General features: G+C 36.3%; 1 protein-coding gene across 1 annotated transcript in view; it reads right to left on the bottom strand.

The window, feature by feature from the left end:
• Window positions 1–1,245: 1,245 nt before the first annotated feature.
• The window catches only part of GNAI1 (G protein subunit alpha i1), a 35,333-nt gene continuing 17,918 nt past the window's right edge, over window positions 1,246–18,660 (bottom strand). The window contains exons 2-9 of the mRNA XM_005148385.4: window positions 15,647–15,689; window positions 15,426–15,567; window positions 10,858–11,015; window positions 9,044–9,172; window positions 5,574–5,703; window positions 4,245–4,398; window positions 3,131–3,345; window positions 1,246–3,029 (exon numbers count right to left, since the gene is read on the bottom strand). Coding sequence (XP_005148442.1) covers window positions 3,155–3,345; window positions 4,245–4,398; window positions 5,574–5,703; window positions 9,044–9,172; window positions 10,858–11,015; window positions 15,426–15,567; window positions 15,647–15,689 — 947 coding nt within the window. The 3' untranslated portion in view covers window positions 1,246–3,029; window positions 3,131–3,154. The remainder of the gene's footprint in view (window positions 3,030–3,130; window positions 3,346–4,244; window positions 4,399–5,573; window positions 5,704–9,043; window positions 9,173–10,857; window positions 11,016–15,425; window positions 15,568–15,646; window positions 15,690–18,660) is intronic.

The following is an 18,660-nucleotide window of genomic DNA, read 5'->3' as shown; positions in this document are numbered from 1 at the left end:
ACCTATTTGAAATGCATTTCCCTCTCAGCCATTTGTACTGTACGATGCCAAAGTATATTCTGATTTTGTAGAAATGAGAACACTTATTTGCAAGATGTATTTGAGATGTTCTCTGTGTCATACTGTAAGGACTTCTGATAAGGCAGCATCACTCGAACTATAAGCTACGTAACTGAAAAGCTTTACCTGCTCAAGTTCCTGGTTTCCTCTACTTTTCTTCATGCTTGTCAATATAAACACATGAAGTTTAAATACACTTATTTATTATCAGTCTGCATATTCTTACATTACTATAATAACATTATATAGACACATCTGTATGCTCTTTATTTGCAAAACTAATTAAAGATCAGCATATTCTGCAGGATTCAAGGCACCCATTCCTTGGATGCCTATACAACAGTATAACTCGAGAGTGAGAAAGCTCAATGACAATACAACTTCCCAAACTTCTCTATCAGTGGAAGGACAGAAAAGGAGGGAGAATAAAGAAGGGCAGCTGGGAACAGCTAATTCTATGAAGCTGCCAACGCATTTGATCTTACACTCTTGTTCCATTGCAATTAAAAACAAAGTCAAACAGCACATTCGGCTCAGTACATTCTTGCATATATACATCTTTCTTTTGTAACAGCTGCTCTGAAATTCTTTTCAGAAGTGAGGCACAGCACTATGGGAACATAGTTCTACTACAGGCCTGTATTTCCACACTGCAGGCTCAACTCTTTCCCTTCCTAAAATCCAGAAGGCAATGAGACCAAGAACAGTATAACATTACACTATCCCATTTGGAGCTCAACCCATTGACTGCACTTTAAAAAATAATCTAAATTATGCCTTAGTCCAAGCAAATTATTACTAAAATAGAACTGCTCAATAACCCCAATCTCTGCATCTATAAAGAAACGTATCTGCTGTCTGCTCAAGTCAAAAATCACAAGCTTATTTGCCTGGACTAGCAAACTAAAGTATTTCACAATTTTGTTGTGTGTTAAGAGGTAAATACTTCAGAAAACATCATGTATGAAATTTAAAATATTCTCCAGTTGAAGGTGTTAGGAACGATGCTTAAGGGAAAACATTTAGGAATTAATCAACAATCAATTTATGCTCATTTTCGCTGTTTCTTGCATAGTTTTTGAATTTACTCTGGACTTATCTTGTCTTTTTTCCTACCTAGTTATTTCCACAGGATGGATGAAAAAAAGATTTCCATCAGCATATTTAATGAAAAACATTTCTTTCAAGCAAGGCACAAAATTTAGATTTATTTGATTAATCCCAATTCTAGATTTACATTTAGTACAAAAACCAACTTGAACGTAGGTGTAAATACAATTTCCACAAAGTAGTTCAATGAGATTTAAAATCAGTTATGTATCCAGAACCATAAAGCACAACTAAAAGCAGCCTAGCATATACAGACTGTTTACCATAACTGGTGAAAGAGCTTATAATGTATGAATATATTTAACAAACTCCAGTAATAAGTTACCTCCTTTCTAATCTTTCATTTGAAACATATTCAGCAATTCTGTATCTAACAAAGAATGCATTAAAGAATGAGAAGTGCAGAAAAGTTTTACTCAAACTGAGGCCTAAATAAAACACACAGTCAAAAATTAAATAACAGAACAATGACTTAAATAGTTCAGCTGAACAATAAGAACATAAATGTTAATATAGAAAAATAGCAAGAGGTTGAAAGACTTATTTAGTTCTCAAAGAGCCTATGGTATACTGTAGCTGCCTGAAATATTTTAACAATTATAGAAAACCATATTTCCAAGTTTGGTACATTTGTACTTTCTAGATGACATACATTTAAGACAACCATCCATGAACTTATTTACAAACAGGAGCTTATTCATTTTAAAACTTGTATAAAAAAAATCAGTTTTGGCACTACCCATAAGGCAATTGATGATATGTACCTAAGATAGCAGAACACATAATGAACGCAAAATCAGAAGAAAATCATACATTTTAGCTTGTTAAAGAAACTGCGAGACTTTAATTATAATTAAAGAAATTAATCAGCATTTGCAAGTTATTAAAACACTCTATTCAAAATACTGATGATTCCTTCTATACGCAATAGGATATAGCTTTAATCTGTGATGCCACTGTGCCATGTCTTGGAGGAGAATCTGATATTTCTATGATTATCAAACTAGTTTATTACCAGAAAATAGCAAAATGTTTAAAGAGAACATGATTTGACTTTTAAGCTAAGCAGAAAAAAAAAACATTACTCTGAACTCCAGCCTTTGTTAACTACGTAAAAAAGTAATTTTGACATTCACTTCACTGAGTAAAGACCACAGTTTCAAACTTTATTGATAAGAATGGTTTTAACAACTTCCTTTTTGCATTTCCAACAGCTTCAATGACAGTGGAACCTTAAAATTCAATTTTAGTGTTGTCACATTTGTACTGCAAAGACTGAAAATGTCCAGATTTCATAAACTATGGATTTCATTTAAATTTAAAAAATAATCCTTGCATTTATCTTAAATTTATAAAAAGATTTTTTTTCCCCTGAAACTTAAGGCAAACATAAGTTTTATTGGTTATATTTCTTTAAGTCTGAGCAGGTGTATGAGGCTGTTTAAATATCAAAAAAGCTAACACCATATACAGTATTACCAACAAAAGTAAAGAATAAGGCAGCATGCACCCTTAAGATGAAAAGAAAATTTAATTTTACAAGATGTTTAAATAATCCAAAGGCAAAAAGATCTGTCTCCCCTAAGAGTATCTTCATAAAACATGGAAAGTTTAGAGGACATCAAGTTACTAAAATATTCCATTCAATGTTTATACAAATACATTACTACAATTATAAGTATACATACAATCAACTGACATCTCAGTGTTAACTAATTACTTAAATTTACAAGACAAACATAAATAAAGCTGTTAAAACAGGCAAGTACAGTACTGATCTATCATTCAGCACAATGCATTTTTCATTTCTTTCACCTTGAAAAGAATCAGATTAGAATTGTGCGATGTCTTCTCCAAACCTAGAAATAAAATGAAAGAGAATTAAGTACATCTATGAAGGTATTACACAGCATGGGCATATTCCAAATCCTTAAGTCCTGTTTCCAGAAATGTAATTTACCATTTATCAACCTTCTGTCTGCTCTCAGAAGAGGCCACAGTCTTTAAGGTTATTTTTAATAATGACATCGGTTACAGCATCGAAAACAAACTGCACATTTTTTGTGTCTGTGGCACATGTGAAGTGAGTGTAGATTTCCTTCGTGTCTTTTCTCTTGTTAAGATCTTCAAACTGACACTGAATGTAAGCAGCTGCTTCTTCATAAGTGTTTGACCCTAGAAGGATAAAAATTGCTCAGTAAGCAAACTGAGAAAGAACAAGATGCATAGTGTATCTTTCAAGGAAATGGTTGTTTTGTAATAGTTAACCTAAACCTGAAAGGGAATAGTTCCACAGCCATTGCTTTAAGATACCACAAATAGATTATGAAGGAAACCCTTTGGAAACACTTTTAAGAATAAAAGCTAAGGAGACAATTCCAGCTGCAGGAAGAGTGTTTCCATTTACTTCAGCAGAAGACAGAACAAATCATTAATGACCCATCACTGCTCCCTAGATTAGGATATTTTGTTTCCTTCATTCAAGTTACTTGCTTTCGATTCTTATGTTTTTAAAAGCTTTAGGTTTTTTTCAAATTTAATTAAAGACATTTGGCATACACATTCCCCCTAATTTTTACCTCCGATCTGCTATTTTCAGCACAACGGAACAGTCCAAAGATACAGTGAAATGATACATAAATAAAACTAAGACTTGTTGAATGAAATAATCCTCTTTTGCTATGTATTTCCTGAACAAGCTACCTACTTCTAACATACATGTACACTCCCTGTTCAAATACACTCTTATGTATCCTAAGGGATTCCTGCTAGCAAAAAAAAATTACATCCAAGTACATAAATAGGAGGTAATCAGAAAAAAAAAATGGACTAAATAAATTAGGCTGAAGAGCTGCAGCAGTTTCATGTAAATGCTTTATTTTACTCAGCTGAACATATGCCTCTGACTTAGCACTATTTTGTGATCAGAAAAAAACCTCACCTTCTTAACATTTACTTCAAAGTATTTTAGATACCTAAAGTTTAGAGTTATCAAGCTCCCCCTGATTTGTGTGTCAAAACAGAGGCATTTTAGCCAAAATTACTTGACACCTGCACCCCTCCCCCCCCAATACCTGCATATTCAGGGTAGCAAATAGTGAGAGGACTCCTTTTGATTTTTTCTTCAAAAAGATCTTTCTTGTTCAGGAAGAGAATAATAGAAGTGTCTGTGAACCACTTATTGTTGCAGATACTGTCAAACAATTTCATGCTTTCATGCATCCGATTCTGTAATTGGAAAAAACACCTCACTGTATTTCAGACTTCAGTAGTAAGATCAGGATACACATTACTGAATAGATACAAATGAGCCAAGTAAGTTACAGAGCTACATTTCTAGCCTACAGAATCACATTTTACCAGAGGGAAACACGGAGAAGCCAAGATCACTACAAAGAACACTTCTACAAGCAGGGTTTAATAAATAATTTTTCTTCTCATTTCCAGGTTTAAGCTGTTTAATATCGTAGGAATTTCTGGTGTGTTTTGACATTTTCCAGTATAGATATTCTACAAGAGTTGCTGAGTTACCTGAATTTGTCCTACACCGAGATTAGATGTTCTGGATACTGAAAATTAAATTCTGCACCTAGCAGAGATTCCAGCATAAGAAAAAAAATGGTTCTACAGGACTAGAGAATCAAGTGAGCACGTTTTTATCTCTTAGCATAATTTTTAACTGTAGAAAAACTGACCAACGTGTAAGTGTTTGGCCAAGATTCAGCTATTAAGTAGCAAGGTCCTAGTTAGGACCTTCTTTGACTACATTTGACTTGAAGGGGGTTTCTAGAAGAAGTTGCAGAACTTGAGGAAAAGCACAGAAATATGTTAATGATTCACACACGACAGATTCAGCATCACTTTAGACCACCCTGTGCATACTGATATAGGAGTCACACCTTGAAAGAGGGTAAAGGAACAGAGGGAGTTGAAAGGGAGAAGGTAAAGAAAAATTTCTGCAACTAAGGAAATAAATCAGAAACACATTTAGAAACAAAACTTTCAGGTTTTGAAGACTGAGGAAAGGAAAACAAAACACAAAGTAAACTACAAACACAGAAGTTGAGCAATTGCTTATTACATACTTCCAGCATCCATAAAGAGACTAAAATGTATACTACTGATAACCTATCCTCCTGAATTTATGCATCCTTTAAAACATGAAAGAGTGTGTCTGGAAAGAATACTGTCTCAGTATTCCTTCTGAGAATATGAAGACAGACTTTGAAACCTGAAAGCATGAATTTTATCACCATTTCTCCGAGACCTTTCACACAAACCCCATACATCTTACAAAGCAGTAAAACTCTAGGAGATTTATTTCAAGCTTTCCTTTCAAAACTTATTTAGTTTGAAAGAACTAAGGTTTATCCAAGAACATTCTTCAACATTACAGTACTTGCCATTTCCTCATCTTCAGCCAAGACCAAGTCATAATCACTTAATGCCACACAAAAAATAATTGCTGTAACACCCTCAAAACAATGAATCCACTTTTTCCGCTCTGATCTCTGGCCTCCAACATCAAACATTCTGCAAAACAGAAGTGCAAAGCAGAGAATGGACTTTAGAATTTCTAACTTTCTGAATGTTAACCAATAAAATCTGAAATCATCAGCTGTGCACATGTGAGCACAACATTTCTAAAAAGACATAAAAACATTTGCAACATTTATTACCATTTAATGTCTCAGTATGAAAAAAAAATATCTATATAAAGCCTTAAAAAGCCTTCCTGTACAGCATTTTATAAAACGTAAGAAAGGGCGAGATGAAACCTAACCAAAACGACTTACAATACTGTATTTAATAATTAATTGTAATCTATAAAAAGTAAAAATGCAGTTAGCTTTACTAAATGTAAACTAGATGAAAGTGTTATTCAGCCTTTAGCCCAAATGAATTAAAAACTTTAAAATATTGAGTTGAAAGGTACTGATCAACAGTGTAAGATTCTTTACAAGCACCATGGTGTCTAACAGTTGGAAATAGTGCAATACTAAGGAAGCTGGATACAAGTAACACTGTTATTCTAGTATTTTGAATGTAAATATATGAAGTCTAATTTTCACTTTTTCAATCATCCATTTTAAATAGGTTTTTAAAGAGATGCTAATATTTTCAAAGTTCTCTTAAAAGACAAAACAAGCATCACATAATAAGAATAATTATTTTCCCTCTAATTAATCCATTTTTTTTGAAACACAGTTAAGGGGGCGGGGAAACTGAGCTCTGTAAGTGAAACTTGTTACTTTTTAATTCTTAACTTAGCAGGAAAGAAAACCTTTCTGAATGGTTTATCTGTAATTGAGCAGACTAAAAGCCTTATGCAAGGTCCTTTCATTACCACCATGTATTTTTAAAAGCAAGTGTTGCCGCAACTGCTGAGTTCTGCTTCTTTCAGACTATTTAAGCAACAAACATCATTCCAGTACCCATGCAAAATGGGATACAGGCCAAGAGCACACCAGATATTTCTTATGATTGCTTTCAATTCTTTTTTAAGGTTATACAAGTTGTTTGTTCCAATCCTCATCCATGCAAAAGACTTTGACATATATTTTTTTAATCAGGATGTTTACAAAAATATGATATGCACCTGGAAAGCATCAAAGATCACACACTTGTTAAATCTGACCTGTATATTTGTTATCCCCCTTTCCTGTTTACCCTGGACTGTAAGACTGCGTGGGGGAAGGCAGATTAAAAAAAACCTCTCAATGTTCAGTTAGCGTACAATATGACTAGGTAAATTGCACTTGAAGAGGTTCAATTACAGTTGTTATTTTTAGAAATCTTCAAGTGTTCTGAGGTGCTACACTTTTATTTAAAAAAAAAACCGTAAAAAGACCCTTTGTTTTCTTATAAAAACTATCAGAAACATCATAATGTCGAATGAGGTCTTCTACTTGTGTATGCTATTGTGCAATTGACAATACTCATTGTCCAATTAATGTTCTACAATGGAATAATGCCACCTTAAAAACACTTTGAATATGACTCCTGTTAGAATTTAGAAATGAAAAAAGGATTCCTCAGAAGTGTTCCTTACCTTCAGAGACATCTTTGAGGGGAAATCTCTGTCTGGATATCAGCCTATATAAATGCAAGTCAGCCACCTACCCCTAATTAATTCTCAAATAGGCAATGATGGCTGTACCCATAGGAAGGTATTTTGTACTTGCATACCTTAATAATTAATACTTTAAATTTCAGTTGTTACTTCCAGCAATTCTAATGCTAATGTTTTATAATTTTGTATTAAGACCTGAATTCATTAGGTTATCAGAAGAACATTTCTATAAAATATGGTGTTCTTTGAAGGCAAAAGCGATAAATAATCAGACTCAACTTCTGAAATAGTCTATATAAAACATAATGAAGATGACTTGCAATTTGCATTTGAGATTGAATCAATAATCAAAGCTAGGCTAAGTGCTTCATAGAGAAGGTAGAAATGAGGCTCAACGTCAAAGAATCCAAACTCACACAGCAAAACAGGAAAGAAAAGATAATGAAAAACAACTCAAGTACACAATATTGCACAGCTAGTCGCTTCTGTACCCTCATTTTGGTATAATCAAGCCTTTTATGCCTTTAGTTCATCTTAAAAGTTCTTTTCAATGATATGCAAGAGTATACTTCAAGCTCTTCCAATAACTCTAAGTTATCACTATCTCCTAAAGCACCTGAAATTTAAACACCTGCTGTTCAGGTGTTTTACATGACAGCTAAATACTTCCAAAGGCCTGTCTTTAATTTACACATTTTATAGAAGTGTAATCATATGGTCCTTGTATAGACTTTATATGATTGTAATGATATGATCTTTTTCAGAGCCCCAAAATATCAGTACTGACTGGAAGTAGTCACCTGCATACAATCACTGAGTGTAAAAGAATTTAAACTGATCTACAATAGGGTCTGAACAAGCAACATCAGTAAGTTAGTGAGAAAACTGATAGCTCCTCAGAATACTGAACACCTCCCTTGAGGCTTGGCTAAGGACTACTCTTAGGTTCATTCCCATTTAACAGCTATTATTTTAGGAATTAATATGAATTTTGTATTCTTAAACCCTAAACAAGGAAGCAAAATATATTTCTACAGTCCTGATGGCCCTGAAGCATTCACATTAGAGTACTCATTATGCAATTACATAAAAAAAATACTTTCCATTAAGATACCAAACAAATATATTGAATAGACACGACAACAGTCACTGCACAATTTAAATACAGATGCAATGTGAGTTTTACTGAGTTTTCTTTCCATTCTTCCTGACCAGGAAGAGGTATAGTATTATTGCATTTAAACTATCCTATGATTTTATCATGAATGTCTTTGGGCATAAAATGTTCAGATTTTTAACATTTTGTCAATCCCACACAACAGGAGACATAAGTCATATTAAATTACTAAATAAGGTACTAAAGTACAACACATTTTAATTAAATTCTCCAGGAAAATGTGTTTACTCTTTCATACAAAACCAGCAAATGTTCATAAGCCTCTAACTCTCCAACTGAATTTAGAGGAACGAATCTGATAAACGAACAGCTATTTAACATGGCAGAAAATAGAGCATTTTGAGATCTTAATTTACATATAAAATATCTTTACAAAAAGCTTCCAAAACACCCAAAGCATTCATTATTTAATATCTGCATATTTATTTCTGAGTTATTAGAAGAGTTCCAATAACTCCCCACTCCTTTCAGAAAATTCAGGCAAGCAGGTCGAATTTTTTAATATGGGAAAAAAAAAAGGATAGGGGTGTCAAAGTTGTAATTTAACAAATTTGTCTAACGACATCATTGTACTTTACAGAAAACCATAACAGACAGACGAACATGCAGCATGCTTTACATACTTAAAATGAAGATCTTTGAATGTAAAATGAGTTTCCACTATTCCTGTAGTTTTCACTCTAGTCCTGAGAACATCCTGTTGGGTTGGAATATAGCTGGTTTGTGCTATCCTGTCCAAGTCATTCAAGTAACTGAAGGTAAAAATAAATACTGCTTTCAGTCATTCATAAAATAGCAACATAATTACAAAGAAGATCTAGGTCCATTCATTATACTGTGCTTGACTTACTTTATAAAATAGCTTTCTCTGAGATAAGGCAAAAAATAGTCTTATTTGCCCTGAATTTTCCAAGGTTTTTTGAAATAAGCTTTAGAGACACAAAAGATATTTCATTCCAGAAGAAAGAAAACATATCTAACTGACTCCACTACAAAGAATTCTTCTTTTGAAATCCTAAAATGCAAACATGGTTCCACGCGCATCAATGTTATTTGCACTCACTGGAAGAACACCTTTTTTTTGCAACATACTGAACTACAAGTTATTTTGAGTAACCAAAGCTCAAAATTACCCTGGATTTGATAACAGGTATGAAAATAATAACTTTGCATTTTAGCCAGAATTAATGTATTTAAGAAAATGCTTAATACTTCAACTTTCTATGAAGAATTTATAACAGCACACTTTTTTACAGTAGCATACTTTCATTACCAAAATTCCTGCAAAGCAGCCCAACAGTTCTAAAAGCCATACAAATTATATTGTGCTTTTCCCATAGTAAATAGGGAAGGCATTATGACGTTTACAGAGCGTAACCGGAAGTTTGTAATTTTAAGAATACAATTGTATGGCTGGAAGAATAATTGGAGGCGGAGTTATCTAAAACAATAAAACAGAATCAAGAAGGTTATTAAGACAAAAGTGATCCATATTGGAGAAAGTTTGTGTAAGTGGTATCTCTTAAGTTAAGAGATCTGTCATCATGAGCTCAGTTGCCATCTACCCTCTGTACCCTTAGAAGCACTTCAGCAAACAAGTAACAATCATGCTGGAAGTATCAGTATTATTTTCAATACAATTTGATAACATTCCTATTCATTCAGCGTGTCTATTATTATGTTATAGTCTTCTCAGTTACCACACCTGCATGTTGGTTGTTTACATTATTCTAAAGAATCTTATTTTAAGGAAAGTGAAAATAAATTTCAAACACTACAAATTAATTCAGAATGATAAGGCTTTAGAAAATTGCCCTATGAGACCAGTATCACTGTTACATTGTTATTTACCCTGTTACCATTCTTTCTCTGGACTCTTTTCCTTCACTGACTTACCATTACTTGCTGCCATCACATCTTATTTCTCACACCCCTGATTCCTTATATTTTACTTTTTCAGTGAAGTATCGTAGCATAGAAGACATCCTGACTGTTGCTTCTGCTCAACATGTTTCTAATAGACTGTTCATTAACAAAGAAAATGCAGCAATGTTGAACCACAGAAGAAACTACTATGAACATGACAGTAGTATCCTCAGTAATACAGAATCACATAATGCAATCAAGTTTCCTGGATGTGTTCAGATACCAAACAAGTATTTGAGTCACGTTTTGTAATAAAAATGCTCTGAAAGTTATTTCTGTCTTCCTCAAGAAGATGAAGCAACTGATCAGGTCATGACTCACTGATTATTATACCGCATCTCTTCCTTTCCAAGCTTGACACTTGGAGCATTTTGACCTAAGTAGACAGTATTCTTCTGCAGACACTTCTAAGCTATCTATTTATATGGGAGCAGAATTCCTCAAAAGATGACACTTCCTTTAGCTACTACTTACAAGATGAGAAGAATCTTGTCTGTCACATAGTACTTACTAAGCAGCAGAGTCATTAAGCTGGTATTCTCTAGATCTGTTGAAGCAAGCTTGAACTCCACTGTCTTTCCACAGTCTCTTGATGACTCCAGCAAGCTCTGAAGTCATAAATCCTTCTTCTGCTGCTCCAGCTAACACAAAGAGTTGACGAGCATCATCCTTTAGGATGTAAACAGAAAGTGGAGACAGAAACATTGAGAAATACAACGTATTATCACCTAAGAAACACATTCAGCACATTAATTATTCTCTTAACCTAGTAAATGCAAATGTAACCGAACAAAAAAATTTGAAGGAAAACAACTGGGTTTAGTGTTCTGCATAGGATATTAATTCCCACATTTTTCAACAGAAAGACTAATAAATTTAATTTCTCATTAGCTGATAAAGCTTCTGATCTGTTTATAACTGAAATTAAGCTTTTATAAACGGAAGTAGCAACATTTTGTGCTCAAGTTTAAAGTAACCTTATTTGCTCATCAAATATCACAAACTGAACAGAATGGTTGCAATGCATACTAGAACCTTCAGTAATGCAGATGTATATTGACTGACTGAAGAAAATACATTAATCACTTCAGCTTTAAAAAACAACTTTGTCTAAAAGTAACTAATGATCATTTTTTACCAAATCTTGCATCAGGAAATAGAAAATTATTTCTTAAAACCTTTCTAGATAAATCAGTTACAAATATCCATTACCTTAATTGTTCTACAAAGACCCAGTTTTCTCAGTAATGCAGTATGAAGGAAACATGAAGATTTTTGAAAGAATAAATGCTGGATTTGAAGACTACATATAAGGAATGCCTTTGAGAGTGAGGCTAATGGAGTACGGGATGTCAATTCACCAATCTCCTTTAACAGAATTTGACCGGTTGGCTACCTTAATCCAATTCTGAGCGAGGAAAATAAACTTTAAAATGTTAGCCCTGTAAGGCACTGGAAAAAAAAAGCAAGCACATGGTAGAGGAAAAAGACCCATACACGTTAGTATTCTACCGTGGGTAGCTAACTGAGCTTGGTTATTAGTTCTACATGATCTAATGCCAAGATATGTCAGCCAGAAAAATCAGCGTATTTGTGGCTTGTAACTATTCCCAGAGCATGTACTGTTTGTCCAATGATTATGAGAACAGATGACACTGGAAAGCGGGAAGGAGAAAAGAGAAACTTGGGCACATCAGCCAGGAACTGAAAGTATTTCATTAAAGTGGAAGATTGTAAAAAGCAAGATGTAAGGTTATTGTCATAAAAAGTAAGTTAAAATACAGAGGCAAATTTGTAGAAAAATCCAGTTCTGTCACCTTTGCTGTTCAAACAATAAGCTGTTGGGGAAAACCAAAACAAACCAAATATTTCAGGCTAAGCACAGGAAGTAGTGATTGTTCTAAAGATACAGTCTGATGTAAACTTAAATAATCAAAGATCAGGACAGGGAAAGTGTTTACAGAGGGATTCAGTAACACTGATACAGCCTGACAACAAAAAGCTTACATACAGTCAGTCAACTCGAGGCAAACTTGCAGAGATTTTTATATATATGTATACATACGCAGTTTTACATATGATATACATATACATATATCAGATATATGATATATATCATTCTATGACATAGTTGAAAGTCTTTTGAAAGCTAGAGTAGTCACAAATCTAAAACCAAGCATTTGTTAAATTAACAGAATACTTATTATTGTACATACACAGGACACACTGTGGACAACTGAAAATTCACTGGGTTGCACTAATAATTATACAGAAAAAGCCCAGAGCAGTAAAGATCAAAGGGCTGGATAGCCAGATCTCACAGACTGTCATGTGTGCAATATGCCTGAACAAAAGAAACCTGAATGACAGTATTATTTGTGGATGCAAATACCAAGGACCTAAAACTAACAGAAGGCAGCGGATCTTGAAAAGGAGCCAATATACAGAAACATAGAATAGTTAAGGTTAAAAAGGACCTTAAGATCACCTAGTTCCACCCCCCCTGCCATGGGCAGGGACACCTCACACTAAAGCATGCCACGCAAGGCTTTGTCCAACCTGGCCTTGAACACTGCCAGGGATGGAGCATTCACAACCTCCCTGGGCAACCCATTCCAGTACCTCACCACCCTAACAGTAAGGAATTTCTTCCTTATATCCAATCTAAACTTCCCCTGTTTAAGTTTCAACCCATTACCCCTTGTCCTGTCACTACAGTCACTAATGAACAGTCCCTCCACAGAATCCTTAGAGGCCACTTCAGATACTGGAAGGCTGCTATGAGGTAGCCACGCAGACTTCTCCAGGCTGAACAGCCCCAACTTTCTCACCCATTCTTCATATGGGAGGTGCTCCAGTCCCCTGATCATCCTCGTGGCCCTCCTCTGGACTTGTTCCAACAGTTCCATGTCCTTTTTATGTTGAGGACACCAGAACTGCACACAATACTCCAGGTGAGGTCTCATGAGAGCAGAGTAGAGGGGCAGGATCACCTCCTTCAACCTGCTGGTTACACACCTTTTGATGCAGCCCAGGATACAGTTGGCTTTCTGAGCTGTGACTGCATACTGAAGCTGGCTCGTGTTCATTTTCTCACTGACCAACACCCCTAGGTCCTTCTCGACAGGGCTGCTCTGAATCTCTTCTCTGCCCAACCCAGGTGTAGGACCTTGCACTTGGCAGGGTTAACCTTCATGAAGCTAGCATCAGCCCCCCTCACAAGCATGCCCAGGTCCCTCTGGATTGCATTCCTTCCCTCCAGTGTACCTAGTGTAACAGTTTTCATCAGGAATTACAATTCTGAGTTTGTTTTTTCTGGTTCGTTTCTTTTTCCTCAAAATAAAAATGATAAAATTGCAACAAAATAACATTCAAAAAGCTACATTATAATAATCAAGGAGTATGCATGCTTGTTTTTTTTTTCTAAGTGAGAATGATGTATAACTCATGCTCTGAATTCCTTTTTCCATTTCTGACACTACAATTAATGCTCCACAGCAGTGCTGCTCTGAAAAAAGAATTTGGACCACCAAGACCTGCCTAAGTGCAAACGGATGGACAGCTATTTTAAGATTAGCCCTGACAAGTTTGCCTCATCATTTACATAGCTCTCTGAAGTTGAGAAACTCAAGATGACTTCAAATTGATATCATGCAATAAAATAGCCCTCAAAATCTTCTTGTTAGTCATTTTATCTGCTAACACCTAAATTTACTCCTCCTCCGTTTTCTCTTTCTATGTATTTAGTAACACAAGTCTACCATCTGCCTCTTTCTAACATTAACTGCCAGACTCCCGAGAGGACTTCATTGCGCAAATACTGAACTAACATGCAATAAGATACAGCTGCTGCCCTGGAAAACTTTAGTCTTAAGGAATGACACCAGCAAACACAGGAATAATGTAGAGATGGACAATCAATGAAAACAAAGCTTCTACTAGTTGTGTTTACAATTGAAGAGGTGTTGCATACAATTAGATTAAATTTAGACTTCATATACAATTTTATCACCCACTTTATGTAAACTTATGAATGTTTGTCTTCTTTTGACAACCATACATAATGCATTTCACAAGGTCACTGAAGATATATATTAGTATTACTAGTGCTAGGCTACTTGCCACTTTAGAAAGTGGGCATTCCATATTCCAACATTAATTTCTATGGAGAGAACATCCTGAACTAAGTTTCAGTGCTATGCAGACTAACAGCTTTGATGATCAATTTCAGCACTGCAGCACAGAGTGTATTCCTGAAACCAGAGGATACGCAAAAACACTTAAGCTCAGCATTTTACAGAGATTCAGAGCATCTAACCTCCCAACCAGACATGGACATAATCAGGGTCACCACAAGTAAAATTATAGGGTTAGGACTGGAAAAACAGTAAGCCTTAAAAGAATCAATTATGCAGAATGGTTTTAATAGCTGGAATGGCAAACAGACCCATCAGAGGCTTGTGCATAGAACATTAGATGAGATGGAAAAGGAGCAGAAAATCTTAGGTCTGTTCAGTGGGGGAAAGCCTTAACCCTTAATATGATATAAAAAAATGGGATACCAGCAGCAGAGTTATGCCCATGTAAAATAAAGTCCTCCACACTGGAGATTAGTATGAAACTGGATTAAGCTCAGAGGCTGGAAATGTTTTAGGCATTACTGTGCCTACCGCCTAGTAGAGAAATGCAGACAGCAGGTAGCTACCTATATATTTAAGCTGTTTTTAAGCAATGTGATTATGTCTAACATAACAGACCACAAGTCCATGCAAGTAAAAAGACCTAAGTGCATAGCTTAATGTTTTTCAAAACCTCCCTAAGACTCAGTTCTCCAAATTTAGGTAGAATTTTGAGAATTGTATCTAAACAAACAGCTGTTGTGAATCAGCCAATTGTTGACTGCTGTGTAGGTCACCTTGCCATGTAAAGACCAATGACATTTAGTTTTCAATTGAACATTTTAGCCTATAAAGAAGATTTTTTGACATCTGGAGATTTTGTCGGGAAGTAGTAATAGACAAAAATTGGAAATGAATGGATATTTCAGCTGTGTATCTGTTTCCGTACTTCAATACTTACAGCCCTGCCTGGATCACCAAAGTCTATCTTCAACCTCCCCATTGCTCTAATGATAGCAATAATGGACTGAATGGTGTTACTGTAGACAACAGCTTTGTACTGTTTACATTCTTCTTCTGAATAACCAGCTTCATGGATAATCCTATGAAAGGAGAAAAACCATAAATTCTCTATTCAAATAAACAAAATAGTTCTCTAGGATAGTATTTCACCATACTTACTTCATTTGTTTGACAATTGTGCTTTTTCCTGATTCACCAGCTCCTGAAAAATAAATATGTGAAAATTGACTAGACTTTTAGTGATCTTCGAAAATACACTTAGTCTCTATACTTCAAATACATAATATAAAAAACTTCAGTAATTAAAAGTACATTTGCTAAAAATGAATTTTTAAGATCAAAATGTGTATTAAGTAAAAATTAAGACACTGTAAGAACAAACCATTCCATTCTGAATTTTTTGCTTGCCTTTTTACAGAAGCAAACGTATTCTTTACATAGTCTGCCAGGTGTTTCTAACGCAAACAGATATCAACTGTTCAGCTTCAAAGGAGTCTAAAACTCAGTTCCTCAAAGAACCTTTTAAATAAACAACTCACAAAAATACTCCTTTATAAGTACTTCAAATTACATTAATGGTCTTCAGTATTGCAAATGAGCATCTTCAAACTCTCCACGGTTCTAGTCCTTGTAACCATCTTTTTGGTCCCTGCAAGAATAAACCAGCTCCTTTTTGCTGGAACAGATTGCATGGGGTTTGCCAAGTGTGCTAATACCACCCTCAATGCTTTAGAAAAGTGATAATAAAGGCAAACTATGTTAAAATATGAAGCTTACAAAAACAATTAGCATGTCTGTCAGCACATATGACAAAACTGCCATTTTTGCTGCCGCAACCACCTTAGTTTACTTTACCTACACTTACATCTGCTTCTTTCTCTGAAAAAAACATGCAACACTTAAGAGGTGAGATCTAATCCCTTTAAACAGCACACTCACAGTTTGTGTGTGACTTGTGCTGTATCCTCCCTCCTACATTTTCTCTTTCTCAACATGGTTTTGCAGAAGTGAGTATAATCTTCATAGTCTATGGTGTTTCCAATGTAAACATATCACCAACTGCAATACAATCAAATAAAACTCTCTTCTTCAGAGATCACTGTGACCACAGGAAGCCACTGATAAAGGCCATATTTATTCATCTTCAAAAAAGGGGTTAGAAGGGCAATCTGAAGCATTATGAGAGAGTCAGCCTCACCTCAATCCTCAAAAACTAAGTATACAGCAAATACTCTTGGAAGCAATTTCCAGGCACATGATTGAGAATTGCTAGGATGGCTTTATGAAGTGCAAATTGCACCTAACTTGGTAACTTTTTGTGAGGAAACAGCTGGTTTTGGGGATGGAGGACACCAGTGGATGTGATTTACTTTGACTCTAATAAGGCTTTCAATGCCACCTCCCACTGCATCCTAGCACCAAATTTGATAAATACCAACTTCAGGGTGCCTGAAAATCTGCCAGATTTAAAGGCTTGTGGTCAAGGGTTTAAAACCTAACCGGAAGGAACTCAGATGAGGCAATCTTCAGGAAACTATACTGGGATATTAGAGCTTAATTAGGTTTAGAAAGGACCTTAAGATCATCTAGTTCCAACCCCCTGCCATGGGCAGGGACACGTCACAGTAAAGCATGCCACGCAAGGCTTCATCCAACCTGGCCTTGAACACTGCCAGGGATGGAGCATTCACAACCTCCCTGGGCAACCCATTCCAGTACCTCACCACCCTAACAGTAAGGAATTTCTTCCTTATATCCAACCTAAACTTCCCCTGTTTAAGTTTCAACCCATTACCCCTTGTCCTATCACTATAGTCCCTAATGAATAGTCCCTCTCCAGCATCCTCATAAGCCCCCTTCAGATACTGGAAGGCTGCTCTGAGGTCTCCAGGCAGCCTTCTCTTCTCCAGGCTGAACAGCCCCTACTTTCTCAGCCTCTCTTCATACGGGAGGTGCTTCAGTTCCCTGATCATCCTCGTGGCCCTCCTCTGGACTTGTTCCAACAGTTCCATATCCTTTTTATGTTGAGGACACCAGAACTGCACACAATACTCCAGGTGAGGTCTCATGAGAGCAGAGTAGAGGGGCAGGATCACCTCCTTCGACCTGCTGGTTACACACCTTTTGATGCAGCCCAGGATACAGTTGGCTTTCTGAGCTGTGACTGCACACTGAAGCTGGCTCATGTTCATTTTCTCACTGACCAACGCCCCTAGGTCCTTCTTGACAGGGCTGTTCTGAATCTTTTCTCTGCTCAATCCCTGTGCCTGGGATTGCTCCAACCCAGGTGTAGGACCTTGCACTTGTTATGGTTAAACTTCATGAGGTTGGCATCAGCCTACCTCACAAGCATGTCAAGGTCCCTCTGGATGGCATTCCTTCCCTCCAGTGTATCAACCAAACCACACAGCTTGGTGTCATCAGCAAACCTGCTGAGAGCACACTCAATCCCACTGTCCATGTCACTGACAAAAATGTTGAACAAGACCGGTCCCAACACCAACCCCTGAGGGACACCACTCGTTACTGGTCTCCAGCAGGACATTGAGCCATTGACCACAACTCAGTGGTCCATCTATCAAATTGATGTCTCTCCAGTTTAGAGACAAGGATGTCGTGCAGGACAGTGTTGAATGCTCTGCCCAATCTTCACCAATGTTCTGAAAGCCAGGACGGCATGCATCCACATCAGGTCTGAAGGTGACATCAGCCTGAGAGGCCAGGAAGTGGTCTCCAACACTGGTCTGCAATGTTGGAGAATAAAGGTGCTATTGAGAGGGTCCTCAACAACCTAGAGGCCTGAGCTGACAGAAATCTTATGACAATGAACTGAAACAAATGTAAGGTCCTGCAAGTGGCACAGAATAACTCATGCAACGATACACACTTGGGGCTAAGTTAGGGAACAACCTTGCAGAAAACATCTGTGGGGATCAACACCCTGAACAGTGAGTAGTGAGCCCTTGTGGCAATGAAGGTCAACCATGTACAGGGCTGCTGCACTAGGATGAAGTTAACTTTCTTCACAGCAACCCCGTCTGGTTCAGTACTTTGGATCTGTGGCTAAACCAGTGTTGGCAAGATAGTAGTGTTGTTGCTACTGCTGAAAAGTGCATGCACAGTGTCAAGGCTTTATCTCTTTTCCACCCTGTCCCCACCCCTAGTGAGAAGGC

This window comes from Melopsittacus undulatus, chromosome 5 (genome assembly GCF_012275295.1).
Source record: "Melopsittacus undulatus isolate bMelUnd1 chromosome 5, bMelUnd1.mat.Z, whole genome shotgun sequence".
Classification (NCBI taxonomy): domain Eukaryota; kingdom Metazoa; phylum Chordata; class Aves; order Psittaciformes; family Psittaculidae; genus Melopsittacus; species Melopsittacus undulatus.
Note: the sequence above shows the minus strand (reverse complement) of the source record. Positions and strands in the feature narration are given on the sequence as shown.